The following is an 18,025-nucleotide window of genomic DNA, read 5'->3' as shown; positions in this document are numbered from 1 at the left end:
TCGACCGAGTTGAAATTTCTTCGTGGGGCCTTCCTGGCCTCACACCACGCAACATATTTTCGCCACATGTGGTGATAATGTTGTGCGGTCACCTCCTTTCTGGCTTTGACCAGGGTAGGAATGACCTCTTCCTGAATGCCTTTTCCCTTAGGATCCGGCGTTCCACCGCCATGCCGTCAAACGCAGCTGCGGTAAGTCTTGGAACAGACATGGTACTTGCTGAAACAAGTCCCTTCTTAGCGGCAGAGGCCATAAGTCCTCTGTGAGCATCTCTTAAAGTTCCGGGTACCAAGTCCTTCTTGGCCAATCCGGAGCCATGAGTATAGTTCTTACTCCTCTACGTCTTATAATTCTCAGTACCTTAGGTATGAAAAGCATAGGATGGAACACATACACCGACTGGTACACCCACGGTGTTACCAGAACGTCCACAGCTATTGCCTGAGGGTCTCTTAACCTGGCGCAATACCTGTCCCGTTTTTTGTTCAGACGGGACGCCATCATGTCCACCTTTGGTAATTCCCAATGGTTTACAATCATGTGGAAAACTTCCCCATGAAGTTCCCACTCTGCCGGGTGGAGGTCGTGCCTACTGAGGAAGTCTGCTTCCCAGTTTCCATTCCCGGAATGAAACACTGCTGACAGTGCTATCACATGATTTTCCGCCCAGCGAAAAGTCCTTGCAGTTTTTGCCACTGCCCTCCTGCTTCTTGTGCCGCCCTGTCTATTTACGTGGGCGACTGCCGTGATGTTTTATCCCACTGGATCAATACCGGCTGACCTTGAAGCAGAGGTCTTGCTAAGCTTAGAGCATTATAAATTTACCCTTAGCTATATTTATGTGGAGAAAAGTCTCCAGACTTGATCACACTCCCTGGAAATTTTTTCCTTGTGTGACTGCTCCCCAGCCTCTCGGGCTGGCCTCCGTGGTCACCAACATCCAAAACTGAATGCCGAATCTGCGGCCCTCTAGAAGATGAGCACTCTGGAACCACCACAGGAGAGACATCCTTGTCCTTGGATATAGGGTTATCCGCTGATGCATCTGAAGATGCGATCCGGACCATTTGTCCAGCAGATCCCACTGAAAAGTTCTTGCATGAAATCTGCCGACTGGAATTGCTTCGAAGGAAGTCACCATTTTTTTACCATGGCCCTTGTGCAATGATGCACTGATTTTAGGAGGTTCCTGACTAGCTCGGATAACTCCCTGGCTTTCTCTTCCGGGAGAAACACCTTTTTCTGGACTGTGTCCAGAATCATCCCTAAGCACAGGAGACTTGTGGTCGGGATCAGCTGCGATTTTGGAATATTTAGAATCCACCCCTGCTGTTGTAACAGTATCCGAGATAGTGCTACTCCGACCTCCAACTGTTCCCTGGACTTTGCCCTTATCAGGAGATCGTCCAAGTAAGGGATAATTAAGACGCCTTTTCTTCGAAGAAGAACCATCATTTCGGCCATTACCTTGGTAAAGACCCGGGGTGCCGTGGACAATCCAAACGGCAGCGTCTGAAACTGATAGTGACAGTTCTGTACCACGAACCTGAGGTACCCTTAGTGATAAGGGCAAATTTGGGACATGGAGGTAAGCATCCCTGATGTCTCGGGACACCATATAGTCCCCTTCTTCCCGGTTCGTTATCACTGCTCTGAGTGACTCCATCTTGATTTGAACCTTTGTAAGTGTTCAAATTTTTTTAGATTTAGAATAGGTCTCACCTAGCCTTCTGGCTTCAGTACCACAATATAGTGTGGAATAATACCCCTTTTCTTGTTGTAGGAGGGGTAATTTAATTATCACCTGCTGGGAATACAGCTCGTGAATTGTTTCCCATACTGCCTCCTTGTCGGAGGGAGACCTTGGTAAAGCAGACTTCAGGAGCCTGCGCAGGGGAAACGTCTCGACATTCCAATCTGTACCCCTGGGATACTACTTGTAGGATCCAGGGGTCCTGTACGGTCTCAGCGTCATGCTGAGAGCTTGTCAGAAGCGGTGGAACGCTTCTGTTCCTGGGAATGGGCTGCCTGCTGCAGTCTTCTTCCCTTTCCTCTATCCCTGGGCAGATATGACTCTTATAGGGACGAAAGGACTGAAGCTGAAAAGACGGTGTCTTTTTCTGCAGAGATGTGACTTAGGGTAAAAAACGGTGGATTTTCCAGCAGTTGCCGTGGCCACCAGGTCCGATGGACCGACCCCAAATAACTCCTCTTCCTTTATACGGCAATACACCTTTGTGCCGTTTGGAATCTGCATCACCTGACCACTGTCGTGTCCATAAACATCTTCTGGCAGATATGGACATCGCACTTACTCTTGATGCCAGAGTGCAAATATCCCTCTGTGCATCTCGCATATATAGAAATGCATCCTTTAAATGCTCTATAGTCAATAAAATACTGTCCCTGTCAAGGGTATCAATATTTTTAGTCAGGGAATCCGACCAAGCCACCCCAGCTCTGCACATCCAGGCTGAGGCGATCGCTGGTCGCAGTATAACACCAGTATGTGTGTATATACTTTTTATGATATTTTCCAGCCTCCTGTCAGCTGGCTCCTTGAGGACGGCCCTATCTATAGACGGTACCGCCACTTGTTCTGATAAGCGTGTGAGCGCCTTATCCACCCTAAGGGGTGTTTCCCAACGCGCCCTAACTTCTGGCGGGAAAGGGTATACCGCCCATATTTTCTATCGGGGGGAACCCACGCATCATCACACACTTCATTTAATTTATCTGATTCGGGAAAAACTACGGTAGTTTTTTCACATCCCACATAATACCCTCTTTTGTGGTACTTGTAGTATCAGAAATATGTAACACCTCCTTCATTGCCCTTAACGTGTGGCCCTAATAAGGAATACGTTTGTTTATTCACCGTCGACACTGGATTCAGTGTCCCTGTCTGTGTCTGTGTCGACCGACTAAAGTAAACGGGCGTTTTAAAACCCCTGACGGTGTTTTTGAGACGTCTGGACCGGAACTAATTGTTTGTCGGCCGTCTCATGTCGTCAACCGACCTTGCCGCGTGTTGACATTATCACGTAATTCCCTAAATAAGCCATCCATTCCGGTGTCGACTCCCTAGAGAGTGACATCACCATTACAGGCAATTGCTCCGCCTCCTCACCAACATCGTCCTCATACATGTCGACACACACGTACCGACACACAGCACACACACAGGGAATGCTCTGATAGAGGACAGGACCTACTAGCCCTTTGGAGAGACAGAGGGAGAGTTTGCCAGCACACACCAAAAACGCTATAATTATATAGGGACAACCTTATATAAGTGTTTTCCCTTATAGCATCTTTTTTATATATTTCTAACGCCAAATTAGTGCCCCCCCTCTCTGTTTTAACCCTGTTTCTGTAGTGCAGTGCAGGGGAGAGCCTGGGAGCCTTCCCTCCAGCCTTTCTGTGAGGGAAAATGGCGCTGTGTGCTGAGGAGATAGGCCCCGCCCCTTTTTCGGCGGCCTCGTCTCCCGCTCTTAACGGATTCTGGCAGGGGTTAAATATCTCCATATAGCCCCCGGAGGCTATATGTGAGGTATTTTTAGCCAAAAATAGGTTTTCATTGCCTCCCAGGGCGCCCCCCTTCCAGCGCCCTGCACCCTCAGTGACTGCCGTGTGAAGTGTGCTGAGAGGAAATGGCGCACAGCTGCAGTGCTGTGCGCTACCTTAAGAAGACTGAGGAGTCTTCATGCCGCCGATTCTGGACCTTCTTCTTGTTTCAGCATCTGCAAGGGGGCCGGCGGCGAGGCTCCGGTGACCATCCAGGCTGTACCTGTGATCGTCCCTCTGGAGCTAATGTCCAGTAGCCAAAGAAGCCAATCCATCCTGCACGCAGGTGAGTTCACTTCTTCTCCCCTAAGTCCCTCGTTGCAGTGATCCTGTTGCCAGCAGGACTCACTGTAAAATAAAAAACCTAAGCTAAACTTTTCTAAGCAGCTCTTTAGGAGAGCCACCTAGATTGCACCCTTCTCAGCCGGGCACAAAAATCTAACTGAGGCTTGGAGGAGGGTCATAGGGGGAGGAGCCAGTGCACACCACCTGATCCTAAAGCTTTACTTTTTGTGCCCTGTCTCCTGCGGAGCCGCTAATCCCCATGGTCCTTTCAGGAACCCCAGCATCCACTAGGACGATAGAGAAATATATATATATACACATACATACATACATACATACATACATACATACAGGTATAGCTTTCTGAAATGCATCACATTATCATGTCAATTTTTTTACCCAGTCAAATTAATTGGTGCCAACAGGGTGACCCACACACGTCTGTGTCTCCCATATAGTTTTCCCATTGGAAAAGCATACATCTACTGACATTATTTACATGAACCAAGTACCCTCAGGAGTCGGCAGTGCCGACAGAGACATTCCTATAGTCGTTTGTGGCAGAGCCCTCAGCCTCAGACATGCCGACTGTAAGGAATAGACCCAGTACTTTCTGTCAGGGAAACATAGCAGACGTTTACCAGCCCTATTTACACCATACTCATTATACATTGTGCTTTATTTCTAACATATATTGCACTAAACAACTGTGCCCCCCCCCCCTGTTTTTTATGAGAAAATGGCGCTGGATAGAGCTGGAGGGCTAAGCCACGCCCCTTTAATGGCGCGCTTCAGACCCGCTATTTTCTAGATATTTATACTGGCGGGGGTCTGTATTAAGTGCCCAGGCACTTAATATCTCTCTTGCCAGTCTATCTCTGAGGTATACATGCTGCCCAGGGCGCCCCCCCTGCGCCCTGCACCATTGTAGTGCTGCTTGTGTGTGTGGGAGCAATGGAGCACAGCGCGGCCGCTGCGCGGTACCTCAGAGCCACAAAGTCTTCTGCTGTCACTGAAGTCTTCTGTTCTTCATTTACTCACCCGGCTTCTTTCTTCTGGCTCTGCAAGGGGGGTGACGGCGCGGCTTCGGGAAAAAGCAGCTAGGCGCACCAAGTGATCGGACCCGCTGGAGCTAATGGTGTACAGTAGCCTAAGAAGCAGAGCCTTTGAACTCAGAGAAGTAGGTCTGCTTCTCTCCCCTCAGTCCCACGATGCAGGGAGACTGTTGCCAGCAGTGCTCCCTGAAAATAATAAACCTAACAAAGTCTTTTCCAAGAAACTCAGTAGAGCTCCTCAGTGTGTGACCAGTCTCTATGGGCACAGAATCTACCTGGAGTCTGGAGGAGGGGCATAGAGGGAGGAGCCAGTTCACACCCCTGCGGATCCCGTCTATACCCCATGGTTCTTGAAGCATCCCCAGCATCCTCTAGGACGTATGACAAAATTGATTAATCAAAATTCAACCTGTGCCCCCAGCCCTGGTGGATATAGTGGGGTCCCTGTGCAGTACAGTATCCACGCCAGCGGCGCGGTCCGTCTCCTGGGACCGGGATTTGCAGCCCTGCAATCCTGGGAGTGTCAGTGGTGGTGTGCCTGTGGACCGGTGCGCCTCCGCTGCAAGTACCCGGGAACCGGCCGCAGGAGTATACAGCGCTCCTGCGGAGGTGATGGAGCCGCAGCACAGCAAGTCATAATGACATAAAGCTTGTAAACGCTTTTTGTGGCCAGCCAGGAGTCTTTCAATTCTTGTTTGAGGTATCTTCGCCCCTTTCTTCCTTACAAAAGTCTTCCAGTTCTTTGAGATTCCTGGGCTGTCTGTGACGCACTGCTCTTTTAAGGTCTATCCATAGATTTCCAATTATGTTGAGGTCAGGAGATCGTGAAGGCCATGGCAAAACCTTCAGTTTACGCCTCTTGATGTAATCCACCGTGGATTTTGAGGTGTGTTTAGGATCATTATCCATTTGTAGAAGCCAGCCTCTCTTTAACTTCAGCTTTTTCACAGATGGCATCAAGTTAGCGTCCAAAATTTGCTGGAATCTTATTGAATCCATTTTCCTGGAGGGATCGTGCAGTCAAACGTGGATTTTGACTTGCTTTTCTCACAATCCTGCGAGCTGTTCGGTCTGATATTTTTCTTGGTCTTCCAGATCTTGCTTTAACCTCCACTGTTCCTGATGACTGCCATTTCTTAATTACATTCCGAACAGAGGATATGGGCATCTGATAACGCTTTGCTATCTTCTTATAGCCTTCTCCTGCTTTGTGAACGTCAACTATTCTCAGTTTCAGTGTTCTACACAACTGCTTATAGGCCCTACACACATGCCGATTTGTTTGAAAGATATGAACGATCTCATTCATAAATGAACGAGAATTCGTTCATATCTTTCAGTGTGGAGGCTCCAGCGATGAACGATGCGCGGCCCCGCGCTCGTTCATCGCTGGTCCCCCGTCGGCTGTACATGCAGGCCAATATGGACGATCTCGTCCATATTTGCCTGCACTTCAATGGAGCCGCGTGACGGGGGGAGTGAAGAAACGTCACTCCCCCCCCCTGCCGCCGGGTCGTCCGTCGGGCAGCTCGGCGGCGGATCGGCATGTCTGTGGGGCCCTTTAGAGGAAACCCATGGTGCTGATTGTTGGAGCAAGGTCAGATGAGTCTGGGCTTTTAAAGCCTTTGAGATTAACATCACCTGGTCTTTCCAGACGATGATTGAGAACAATCCATGACACTGCCAGGTCTCAGCTGTCCAAAGGGGGCAGTACAAGGTATTAACTCTGCAGGGTGCCCAAACTTTTGCAGATGCCATTTTTTGTTCTTTTGATAGTGTAAATGATGGAAATAAAATCAAACTTTTTTTTGACATGTTATAAGAATGTCTAATCTGTAATTTGATGCCTTTTGGAGATTTTTCCATCTTTCCTTGGCTTCTTTTTGCACATTAAAAATAAGATTTTACTTACCGATAAATCTATTTCTCGTAGTCCGTAGTGGATGCTGGGGACTCCGTCAGGACCATGGGGATTTAGCGGCTCCGCAGGAGACAGGGCACAATAATAAAAGCTTTAGGATCAGGTGGTGTGCACTGGCTCCTCCCCCTATGACCCTCCTCCAAGCCTCAGTTAGGATACTGTGCCCGGACGAGCGTGCATAATAAGGAAGGATATTGAATCCCGGGTAAGACTCATACCAGTCACACCAATCACACCGTACAACCTGTGATCTGAACCCAGTTAACAGTATGATAACAACGAAGGAGCCTCTGAAAAGATGGCTCACAACAAGAATAACCCGATTTTTGTAACAATAACTATGTACAAGTATTGCAGACAATCCGCACTTGGGATGGGCGCCCAGCATCCACTACGGACTACGAGAAATAGATTTATCGGTAAGTAAAATCTTATTTTCTCTGACGTCCTAGTGGATGCTGGGGACTCCGTCAGGACCATGGGGATTATACCAAAGCTCCCAAACGGGCGGGAGAGTGCGGATGACCCTGCAGCACCGAATGAGAGAACTCCATGTCCTCCTCAGCCAGGGTATCAAATTTGTAGAATTTAGCAAACGTGTTTTCCCCTGACCAAGTAACTGCTCGGCAAAGTTGTAAAGCCGAGACCCCTCGGGCAGTCGCCCAAGATGAGCCCCCTTCCTTTTGGAATGGGCTTTTACCGATTTTGGCTGTGGCAGGCCTGCCACAGAATGTGTAAACTGAATTGTATTACAAATCCAGCGAGCAATCGTCTGCTTAGAAGCAGGAGCACCCATCTTGTTGGGTGCATACAGGCTAAACAGCGAGTCAGATTTTCTGACTCCAGCCTTCCTGGAAACATATTTTTCAGGGCCCTGACAACGTCAAGTAACTTGGAGTCCTCCAAGTCCCTAGTACCCGCAGGTACCACAATAGGTTGGTTCATGTGAAAAACAGAAAACACCTTAAGGAGAAATTGAGGACGAGTCCTCAATTCTGCCCTGTCAGAATGAAAAATTAAGTAAGGGCTTTATATATGATAAAGCCGCCAATTCTGACACACGCCTGGCTGAAGCCAGGGCTAATAAAATATCTCACATGGAAGGTGACGATGCTAAGTCCACAGTGGTGAGTGGTTCAAACCAATGTGACTTTAGGAAACTCAAAACAACATTGAGATCCCAAGGTGCCACTGGGGCACAAAAGGAGGCTGTATATGCAGTACCCCTTTTACAAACATCTGAACGTCAGGCACTAAAGCCAGTTCTTTCTGGAAGAAATTCGACAGGGCCGAAATTTGAACCTTAATGGACCCTAATTTTAGGCCCATAGACAGTCCTGTTTTCAGGAAATGTAGGAAACGACCCAGTTGGAATTCCTCTGTAGGGGCCTTCTTGGCCTCACACCACGCAACATATCTTCGCCAAATGCGGTGAAAATGTTTTGCGGTTACATCCTTCCTGTCTTCGACCAGGGTAGGGATGACTTCATCTGGAATGCCCTTTCAGGATCCGGCGTTCAACCGCCATGCCGTCAAACGCGGCCGCGGTAAGTCTTGGAACAGACAAGGCCCCTGCTGGAGCAGGTCCTTTCTTAAAGGTAGAGGCCACGGGTCTTCCGTGAACATCTCTTGAAGTTTCGGGTACCAAGTCCTTCTTGGCCAATCCGGAACCACGAGTATCATTCTTACTCATCTCCCTCTTATGATTCTCAGTACTTTTTGTATGAGAGGCATAGGAGGGAACACATACTCTGACTGGTACATCCACAGTGTTACCAGAGCGTCCACCGCTATTGCCTGAGGGTCCCTTGACCTGGCGCAATATCTAGTTTTTTGTTCAGGCGGGACGCCATCATGTCCACCTTTGGTTTTTCACAACGGTTTACAATCATGTGGAAGACTTCCCGATGAAGTCCCCACTCTCCCGGGTGGAGGTCATGCCTGCTGAGGAAGTCTGCTTCCCAGTTTTCCACTCCCGGAATGAACACTGCTGAGAGTGTTACCACATGATTTTTCGCCCAGCGAAGAATCCTTGCAGTTTCTGCCATTTCCCTCCTGCTTCTTGTGCCGCCCTGTCTGTTTACGTGGGCGACTGCCGTGATGTTGTCCCACTGGATCAATACCGGCTGACCTTGAAGCAGAGGTCTTGCTAAGCTTAGAGCATTGTAAATTGCCCTTAGCTCCAGTATATTTATGTGGAGAGAAGTCTCCAGACTCGATCACACTCTCTGGAAATTTTTTCCTTGTGTGACTGCTCCCCAGCCACTCAGGCTGGCATCCGTGGTCACCAGGACCCAGTCCTGAATGCCGAATCTGCAGCCCTTTCATAGATGAGCACTCTGCAGCCACCGCAGAAGAAACACCCTTGTCCTTGGAGACAGGGTTATCTGCTGATGCATCTGAAGATGCGATCCGGACCATTTTTCCAGCAGATCCCACGTAAAGGTTCTTGCGTGAAATCTACCGAATGGGATCGCTTTGTAAGAAACCACCATTTTTCACAGGATCCTTGTGCAATGATGCACTGATACTTTTCCTGGTTTTAGGAGGTTCCTGACTAGCTCGGATAACTCCCTAGCTTTCTTCTCCGGGAGAAAACATCCTTTTCTGGACTGTGTCCAGAATCATCCCTAGGAACAGTAGACGTGTCGTCGGAAAAAACTGCGATTTTGGAATATTTAGAATCCACTCGTGCTGTCGTAGAACTACTTAAGATAGTGCTACTCCGACCTCCAACTGTTCTCTGGACCTTGCCCTTATCAGGAAAGCGTCCATATTTCTTTTAAGAAGAATCATCATTTCGGCCATTACCTTGGTAAAGACCCGGGGTGCCGTGGACAATCCAAATGGCAGCGTCTGAACTGATAGCGACAGTTCTGTACCACGAACCTGAGGTACCCTTGGTGAGAAGGGCAAATTTGGACATGTAGGTAAGCGTCCCTGATATCCAGTGACACCATATCGTCCCCTTCTTCCTGGTTCGCTATCACTGCTCTGAGTGACTCCATCTTGATTTGAACGCTTGTATGTAAGTGTTCAAATATTTCAGATCTCACCTAGCCGTCTGGCTTCAGTACCACAATATAGTGTGGAATAATACCCCTTCCCTTGTTGTAGAAGGGGTACTTTGATTATCACCTGCTGGGAATACAGCCTGTGAATTGTTCCCAATACTGCCTCCCTGTCGGAGGGAGACGTTGGTAAAGCAGACTTCAGGAACTTGTGAGGGGGAGACGTCTCGAATTTCCAATGTACACCTGGGATACTACGTGTAGGATCCAGGAGTCCACTTGTGAGTGAGCCCACTGCGTGCTGAAACTCTTGAGATGACCCCCTACCGCACCCGAGTCCGCTTGTACGGCCCCAGCGTCATGCTGCGGACTTGGCAGAAGCTGTGGAGGGCTTCTGTTCCTGGGAATGGGCTGCCTGCTGCAGTCTTCTTCCCTTTCCTCTACCCCTGGGCAGATATGACTGGCCCTTTTGCCCGCCTGCCCTTATGGGGACGAAAGGACTGAGACTGAAAAGACTGTGTCCTTTTCTGCTGAGATGTGACTTGGGGTAACAAAAGGTGGATTTTTCAGCTGTTGCCATGGCCACCAGGTCCGATGGACCGCCCCTTTATACGGCAATACTTCCATGTGCCGTCTGGAATCTGCATCACCTGACCACTGTCGTCTGGCAGATATGGACATCACATTTACTCTTGATGCCAGAATGCAAATATCCCTCTGCGCATCTCGCATATATAGAAATGCATCCTTAAAATGCTCTATAGTCAATAAAATCTTGTCCCTGTCAAGGGTATCAATATTTTCAGTCAGGAAATCCGACCAAGCCCCCTCAGCGCTGCACATCCAGGCTGAGGCGATTGCTGGTCGTAGTATAACACCAGTATATGTGTATATACTTTTAGGATATTTTTCAGCTTCCTATCAGCTGGCTCCTTGAGGGCTGCCGTATCTGGAGACGGTAACGCCCCTTGTTTTTATAAGCGTGTGAGCGCCTTATTCACCCTAAGGTGTGTTTCCCAACTCGCCCTAACTTCTGGCGGGAAAGGGTATACCGCCAATAATTTTCTATCGGAGGAAACCCACGTATCATCACACACTTCATTTAATTTATCTGATTCAGGAAAAACTACAAGTAGTTTATTCACACCCTACATAATACCCTTATTTGTGGTACTTGTAGTATCAGAAATATGTAACACCTCCTTCATTGCCCTTAACATGAAACGTGTGGCCCTAAAGGAAAATACGTTTGTTTCTTCACCGTCGACACTAGAGTCAGTGTCCGTGTCTGTGTCTGTGTCGACCGACTGAGGTAAATGGGCGTTTTTACAAGCCCCTGACGGTGTCTGAGACGCCTGGACAGGTACTAATTTGTTTGCCGGCCGTCTCATGTCGTCAACCGACCTTGCAGCGTGTTGACATTATCACGTAATTCCTAAATAAGCCATCCATTCCAGTGTCGACTCCCTAGAGAATGACATCACCAATACAGGCAATTTGCTCCGCCTCCTCACCAACATCATCCTCCTACATGTCGACACACACGTACCGACACACAGCACACACACAGGGAATGCTCTGACAGAGGACAGAACCCCACTAGCCCTTTGGGGAGACAGAGGGAGAGTTTGCCAGCACACACCAAAAACGCTATAATTATACAGGGACAACCCCTTATACAAGTGTTTTCCCTTATAGCATTTTTATATATGTAATCATATCGCCAAATAAGTGCCCCCCCTCTCTGTTTTAACCCTGTTTCTGTAGTGCAGTGCAGGGGAGAGCCTGGGAGCCTTCCTCACAGCAGAGCTGAGCAGGAAAATGGCGCTGTGTGCTGAGGAGAATAGGCCCCGCCCCCTTTTCGGCGGCCTCTTCTCCCGGAGTTTGTGAGATCTGGCAGGGGTTAAATACATCCATATAGCCTCAAGGGCTATATGTGATGTATTTTAGCCATAAAAAGGTATTATACATTGCTGCCCAGGGCGCCCCCCCCAGCGCCCTGCACCCTCAGTGACAGTTGGTGACTGTTGGTGAAGTGTGCTGACAACAATGGCGCACAGCTGCAGTGCTGTGCGCTACCTTATGAAGACTGAAAGTCTTCTGCCGCCTGTTTCTGGACCTCTGGACCTCTTCAACTTCGGCATCTGTAAGGGGGGTCGGCGGCACGGCTCCGGGACGAACCCCAGGGTGAGACCTGTGTTCCGACTCCCTCTGGAGCTAATGGTGTCCAGTAGCCTAAGAAGCAAATCCATCCTGCACGCAGGTGAGTTTTCTTCTCTCCCCTAAGTCCCTCGTAGCAGTGAGCCTGTTGCCAGCAGGACTCACTGAAAATAAAAAACCTAACTTAAACTTTTAATCTAAGCAGCTCAGGAGAGCCACCTAGATTGCACCCTTCTCGTTGGGCACAAAAATCTAACTGAGGCTTGGAGGAGGGTCATAGGGGGAGGAGCCAGTGCACACCACCTGATCCTAAAGCTTTTATTATTGTGCCCTGTCTCCTGCGGAGCCGCTAAATCCCCATGGTCCTGACGGAGTCCCCAGCATCCACTAGGACGTCAGAGAAATTAATTTTTGCCTGGGGTGCCCAAACTTTCTATCCCCACTGTATGTGTTTTAATTATGCAAATAAGTGCATATTTTCAGCAAAAAAAACAGCCGCACAAGAGCTGGTGCAACTAAAGCAATAGTAAGAAAGGACATAGCTGTAAAAGGCTATAAAGGAGATTAGAACATAATGAAATTATGTTCAAACAAAGTCAAGGAGCAGCGCTTACTGTATATTCATTATTTATTAGATGTCACTCGCTTGACACTGATATAGCGATAGCTGTAGGCAACGGACAAAGGGACTAATTCAGATCTGTTCGTTCGCTTGCGTTTTCCGGTGCGCAGCGATCAGGTAACTACTGTGCATGCGTATGCACCCCAATGCGCAGGCGCGCCGTATGGTTACAAAGCAGATCGTTGTTGTGCACTGGTTCTAGCGAAGAAACCATTTGCACAGCCGTTCGCAAGGAGATTGACAGGAATAGGGCGTCAGGGCCGGCTCCAGGCCTACTAGCACCCTGAGCGAGAAAATGTAAAAGCGCCCCCCCCCCCCCCCACACACACACACATGCGCGCGCCTTCAGCGCGCGCGCTCCCGGAACAGTGGGTGTGGCCTCTGGAAAAGTGGGCGTGGCCTCGTAACTTCATATCATCAAACTATAAACATATTTTCACACAATTAGCAGCCTTACACATAGCCACAGTAGTGTTCCTTACACACAATGTCTCCAGTATAGTGCCAGATACACATAATGTGCAGTGCCAGCTACACATGACATGCCCCGCAGCAGTGCCATCTACACATGACATGCCCCGCAGCAGTGCCAGCTACACATGACATGCCCCGCAGCAGTGCCAGCTACACATGACATGCCCCGCAGCAGTGCCAGCTACACATGACATGCCCCCCAGCAGTGCCAGCTACACATGATAGTGTTCACTTTTTAGGGCATGGTGCTGATCACAGGGAGGGCACATTTTTAAGTTAGGAGGGCAAAATGATGTACATAATGCTTGTTGTTCCCATACCTATATGTTAAAGCATGGACAGTGCGCGCCGAAGGCGCGCAGCAAAAATTAAGGGGAGTTACTTCGTGGGGAAGGTACGTGGCCACATAATAGTGGCAATTTGCATTACACCACACAGTAGTGCAGCTAATACACACTTCACCAGGTAGAACCTCCTATACACTTTGCGCCAGGCACAGCACTGAGACACATTGCACCAGGGAGATAACTGAGACACATTTCCTAGCCACAGACGCCTAGCGGGAACACTACATAACATGCTCCCCAGCAGTGCCAGCTACACGTGACATGCCCCCCAGCAGTGCCAGCTACACGTGACATGCCCCCCAGCAGTGCCAGCTACACGTGACATGCCCCCTCCCAGCAGTGCCAGCTACACGCGACATGCCCCCTCCCAGCAGTGCCAGCTACACGCGACATGCCCCCCCCCCCAGCAGTGCCAGCTACATAAATGGCCACATAGTGCCAGATATACACCCACAGTTCAGATACATAAATGCCCCCAAAGTGCCAGATACATAAATGCCTCCACAGTGCAGATATGCCCCCCACAGTGCCAGATACATAAATGCCTCCACAGTGCAGATATGCCCCCCACAGTGCCAGATACATAAGTGCCCCCACAGTGCCAGATATAAAAATGCCCACACAGTGCCAGATATGTCCCCACAGTGCCATATATAAAAATGCCCCCACAGGGCCAGATACATAAATGCCCCCAGTGCCAGATACATAAATGCCCACACATTGCCAGATGCATAAATGCCCCCAGTGCCAGATGCATAAGTGCCCACACAGTGCCAGATGCATTATTGCCCCCCACAGTGTCAGATACATTAATGCCCCCACAGTGCCAGATACATTAATGCCCCCAGTGCCAGATATGCCCCCACAGTGCCAGATAAATAAATGCCCCCCACAGTGCCAGATAAATAAATGCCCCCCACAGTGCCAGATAAATAAATGCCCCCACAGTGCCAGATAAATAAATGCCCCCAGTGCCAGATAAATAAGTGCCCCCACAGTGCAGATATACCCGCACAGTGCCAGATACATAAATACCCCCATAGTGCCGATATGCCCCCCCAGTGCCAGATACAGAAATGCCCCCACAGTGCCAGATACATACATGCCCCCACAGCGCAGATATGCCCCCACAGTGCCAGATACATTAATGCCCCCTCACAGTGCACAGATAAATGTCCCGTCCCCCCGCAGTGCCAGATAAATGAATGCCCCCCACAGTGCCAGATAAATGAATGCCCCCCACAGTGACAGATAAATGAATGCCCCCAACAGTGCCAGATAAATGCCCCCCACAGTGCCAGATAAATGCCCCCCACAGTGCCAGATAAATGCCCCCCACAGTGCCAGATAAATGCCCCCCACAGTGCCAGATAAATTCCCCCACAGTGCCACATATGCCCCCAGTACCTGCTGTGCCGAGGGAGGGGGAGTGCTGCTGCGCGCGCTGAGCGGCGCCGGTGTCTGACATCAGACGCCGGCGCCGCATAGCGCACACAGCGGCGGCGCACACAGCAGTGTCGGCCGGGACAGCAGGGGAGATCAGGGCCGGCTCCAGGCTCCGACATGGCGGCGCCAGCGCACGGCGCCCATTAAGGGTGGCGCCCTGCGCGGCCGCTCGAGTCGAACATGCCTCGAGCCGGCCCTGGAGGGCGTTTGTGGGTGGCAACTGACCGTTTTATGTGAGTGGTTGGAAAAACGCAGGCGTGTCCAAGCGTTTGCAGGGCGGGTGTCTGATGTCAATTCCGGGCTCGAATAGGCTGAAGTGATCGCAGCGGCTGAGTAAGGTCAGAGCTACTCAGAAACTGCACACGCGTTCGCACACTTGCAAAGCTAAAATACACTCCCCTATAGACGGCGTCTATCTGTTCGCAGCGCTGCAAAAAATAGCTAGCGAGCGAACAGATCTGAATTAGGCCCAGTGTGCCAAATACAATTGAAATGCCTTTTCCATTCACTTGCACTGGTTATCGCATGCTTCTTTCCCATATCTGCGGACTTCACTCCTGCAAGAAGAAGAAATTTACAACAGAGATCCCTTGTGCATACAAAAACGTCAGGCGTCCACTGCCATCCATGGTAAAGTCACTCATTGGTTACCATGCAAGGCAAGCTGTGGTGGAGGCAACACAACCCAACCACTATTCCATTGCTCCTTTTTGATCTGGCCCTGTGGCCCCGTGGTGGTGACCACCGACAGGTCAGCTTGGACACATCTGGTCGATGTGCACAACCAGTCCTTGCTGTGCATCCTGTACTACGACATGTTGTGCCGCTAGGTAACGTGCACTTCATGTGTGAGCATTGGGGGGACTGACATGCCGACGTGTCATTACATACACACCACTCAATTACACATTAACGCAATACGTGACAACCACCGTGCCCACCGGGTCCAGTCCTGCCCACCCTCCCTGTACCTGGAGCGTAGCATAGCTTCCCTGGGTAACGGCTCCGAGCAACGCCTCCGTCTCTATAGTAACGCTCTCCCGCAGCGCGTAGTGATGACGTCACCGTCGAAATGCATCCAGGGAATTGTAGTTTCACTTCTGCTCAGTTTGTTGTTCTCTTATTACTCGGATCATGGGTGGTCATTACGAGTTGATCGTATCCCTGCACATTGTTGCAGGGCAACGATCATGACAATAGTCATGCGGGGGGACGCCCAGCACAGGGCTATCCCCTTCCTCTCCCCGCAGAAGTGCAAGAGGCGATGCTTTTGCACTTTAGGAGTAGCTCGCAGCCAGCGCAGCTTTAGCGTGCTGGCCGGGAGCTACTCGTCGTGTGTGACGTCATGCAGCCGCTGCGGCCCGCCACCTGAACGGTCCGGCCACGCCTGCGTTGGCCGGACCGCGCCCCCACAACAGCGGCTAAACGCCGCCGTGCTGCCCCCTCCCACCCAGCGATCGCCTCTGCCTGTCAATCAGGCAGAGGCGATCGCAGTGATCGTCTCTGACCGACCCGGTCTTTGCACTGCGATAAACTGCAGCGAGCGATCGGGACGGAATGACCACCATGATGTCAGTCCCGAGTATTAACAGCAGAAGGATGGCTTTGATGAGGGACTTATTTGTAAGATGCTGTGCTCTGAGCAGGGACTGTCACATCAGTACAGTGCAGTGTACTAAAGGTCTTGGGGGTAGATGTAAGAACAGGCGTTTACAGCTTTGCCCCATGTAACACAGAAGTATGGGCAGATGTATTAACCTGGAGAAGGGATAAAGAAGTGATAAACTAGTGATAAGTGCAAGGAGATTACGCAACAGCCTTAATACATCTGCCCCTGAGTACCAGTAAATGCAGGGTAAGATGGAGGGGGTCTATTCATGAAGCAGTGAAAAGAGCGGAGAAGTGAGCCAGTGGAGAAGTTGCCCATGGTAACCAATCAGCTGTGACATATTTTATAGAATGCACTTGACAAATGTTACTTAAAAGATAATTGGTTGCCATGGGCAACTTCTCCACTGGCTCACTTCTCCGCTCTTTTCACTGCTTCATGAATAGACCCCTCAGTCATGGCCGTTCCGACAGCTGCAGTTATAAACTTGACAGCTACAGGTGTTGTTGCCCATTGCACAGCACTGTCCCTGGCTATCAGTTGCGACACCCGGGGATGGCGCACGTTCAAAAACAAAGATTTTTTTTTTCTAACAAGCCGCTGGTGCCGCTGGGTAAATAATAGCTGACACATGAGCACTGATGCACAAACGCTGGTAACAAGAGCCAGTAGTGAGAGAGCGTTTATCACCAGACAGGTTAATGCTCTCCCACAACAGCAACAGCTGCTTCCCATCTTTAGGATCTGATTGAGAAGTGTACAGGGTTAAACTGTCTTTCTACAGCGGGGTACACTGGTATTCCACAGGGAATAACATTGGGGTGTAGATTTGGATCTTAATCCGAGGCACCAACAGGCTAAAGCTTTGACTGTTCCCAGGATGCCTTGCACCGCCTCCTCTATATTATCGCCTCCAGGCTCTGGAGCTCAGTCTGTAAGTTGGTGCCTGCAGTGCAGGCAGCTAACAGGATGGGCTGCTCTAAGCAGCCCTGAAAAGAGCTTTTCTGAGAAGAAAGAAGACTTCAAGGGCCGCAGCACAGGCACTAGATGCTATATGTCACACTGACATATCATGCTGCGGCTCCATCACCTCCCCCAGCGGCGCTGCATATTATACCACGCCCTGGTTGCTGGGTACTAACAGCGGAGGCTCTCCAGTCCCTTCAGGCACACATACCGCCGCTGCTCTCCTGGATCGCGTGGACGCATCATCTGCGGGACCCACCGAAATCGCGATCCAGCGTGGTCTCCAGAGATGGACCGCGCCGCTTGCGTGGACACTGTGACCATGTAGGGACCCCACTATGTCCCTGCAGTTAATCCGCCATGGGCAGATACTCTGTCAACTTAGTTACAGCAATTAAATCAGTCTTTGGTTAAAACCTAACCAAAGGGTCATCTAAGCGGGCCATTACTTCCTCACAATCCATGCAGGTTTCGGATACTTTATCCGATGAAGATGGCGTATACACTGACCCCTCAGACACTGATGCAGATGCTTCTAATGGGGAATCTGTTTCACAGGTGG

The 18,025-nt window shown here is 50.0% G+C and overlaps 1 protein-coding gene across 3 annotated transcripts in view; it reads right to left on the bottom strand.

Moving 5' to 3' along the window:
• Window positions 1-15,968, bottom strand: part of DYNC2LI1 (dynein cytoplasmic 2 light intermediate chain 1) — a 378,136-nt gene extending 362,168 nt beyond the window's left edge. For all 3 annotated transcript variants that reach the window (XM_063918338.1, XM_063918340.1, XM_063918339.1), the window contains exon 1: window positions 15,860-15,968. In XM_063918338.1, coding sequence (XP_063774408.1) covers window positions 15,860-15,873 — 14 coding nt within the window. In that variant the 5' untranslated portion in view covers window positions 15,874-15,968. The remainder of the gene's footprint in view (window positions 1-15,859) is intronic.
• Between the last annotated feature and the right edge of the window lie 2,057 nt (window positions 15,969-18,025).

Source organism: Pseudophryne corroboree, chromosome 4 (assembly GCF_028390025.1).
Source record: "Pseudophryne corroboree isolate aPseCor3 chromosome 4, aPseCor3.hap2, whole genome shotgun sequence".
Taxonomy (NCBI): domain Eukaryota; kingdom Metazoa; phylum Chordata; class Amphibia; order Anura; family Myobatrachidae; genus Pseudophryne; species Pseudophryne corroboree.
Note: the sequence above shows the minus strand (reverse complement) of the source record. Positions and strands in the feature narration are given on the sequence as shown.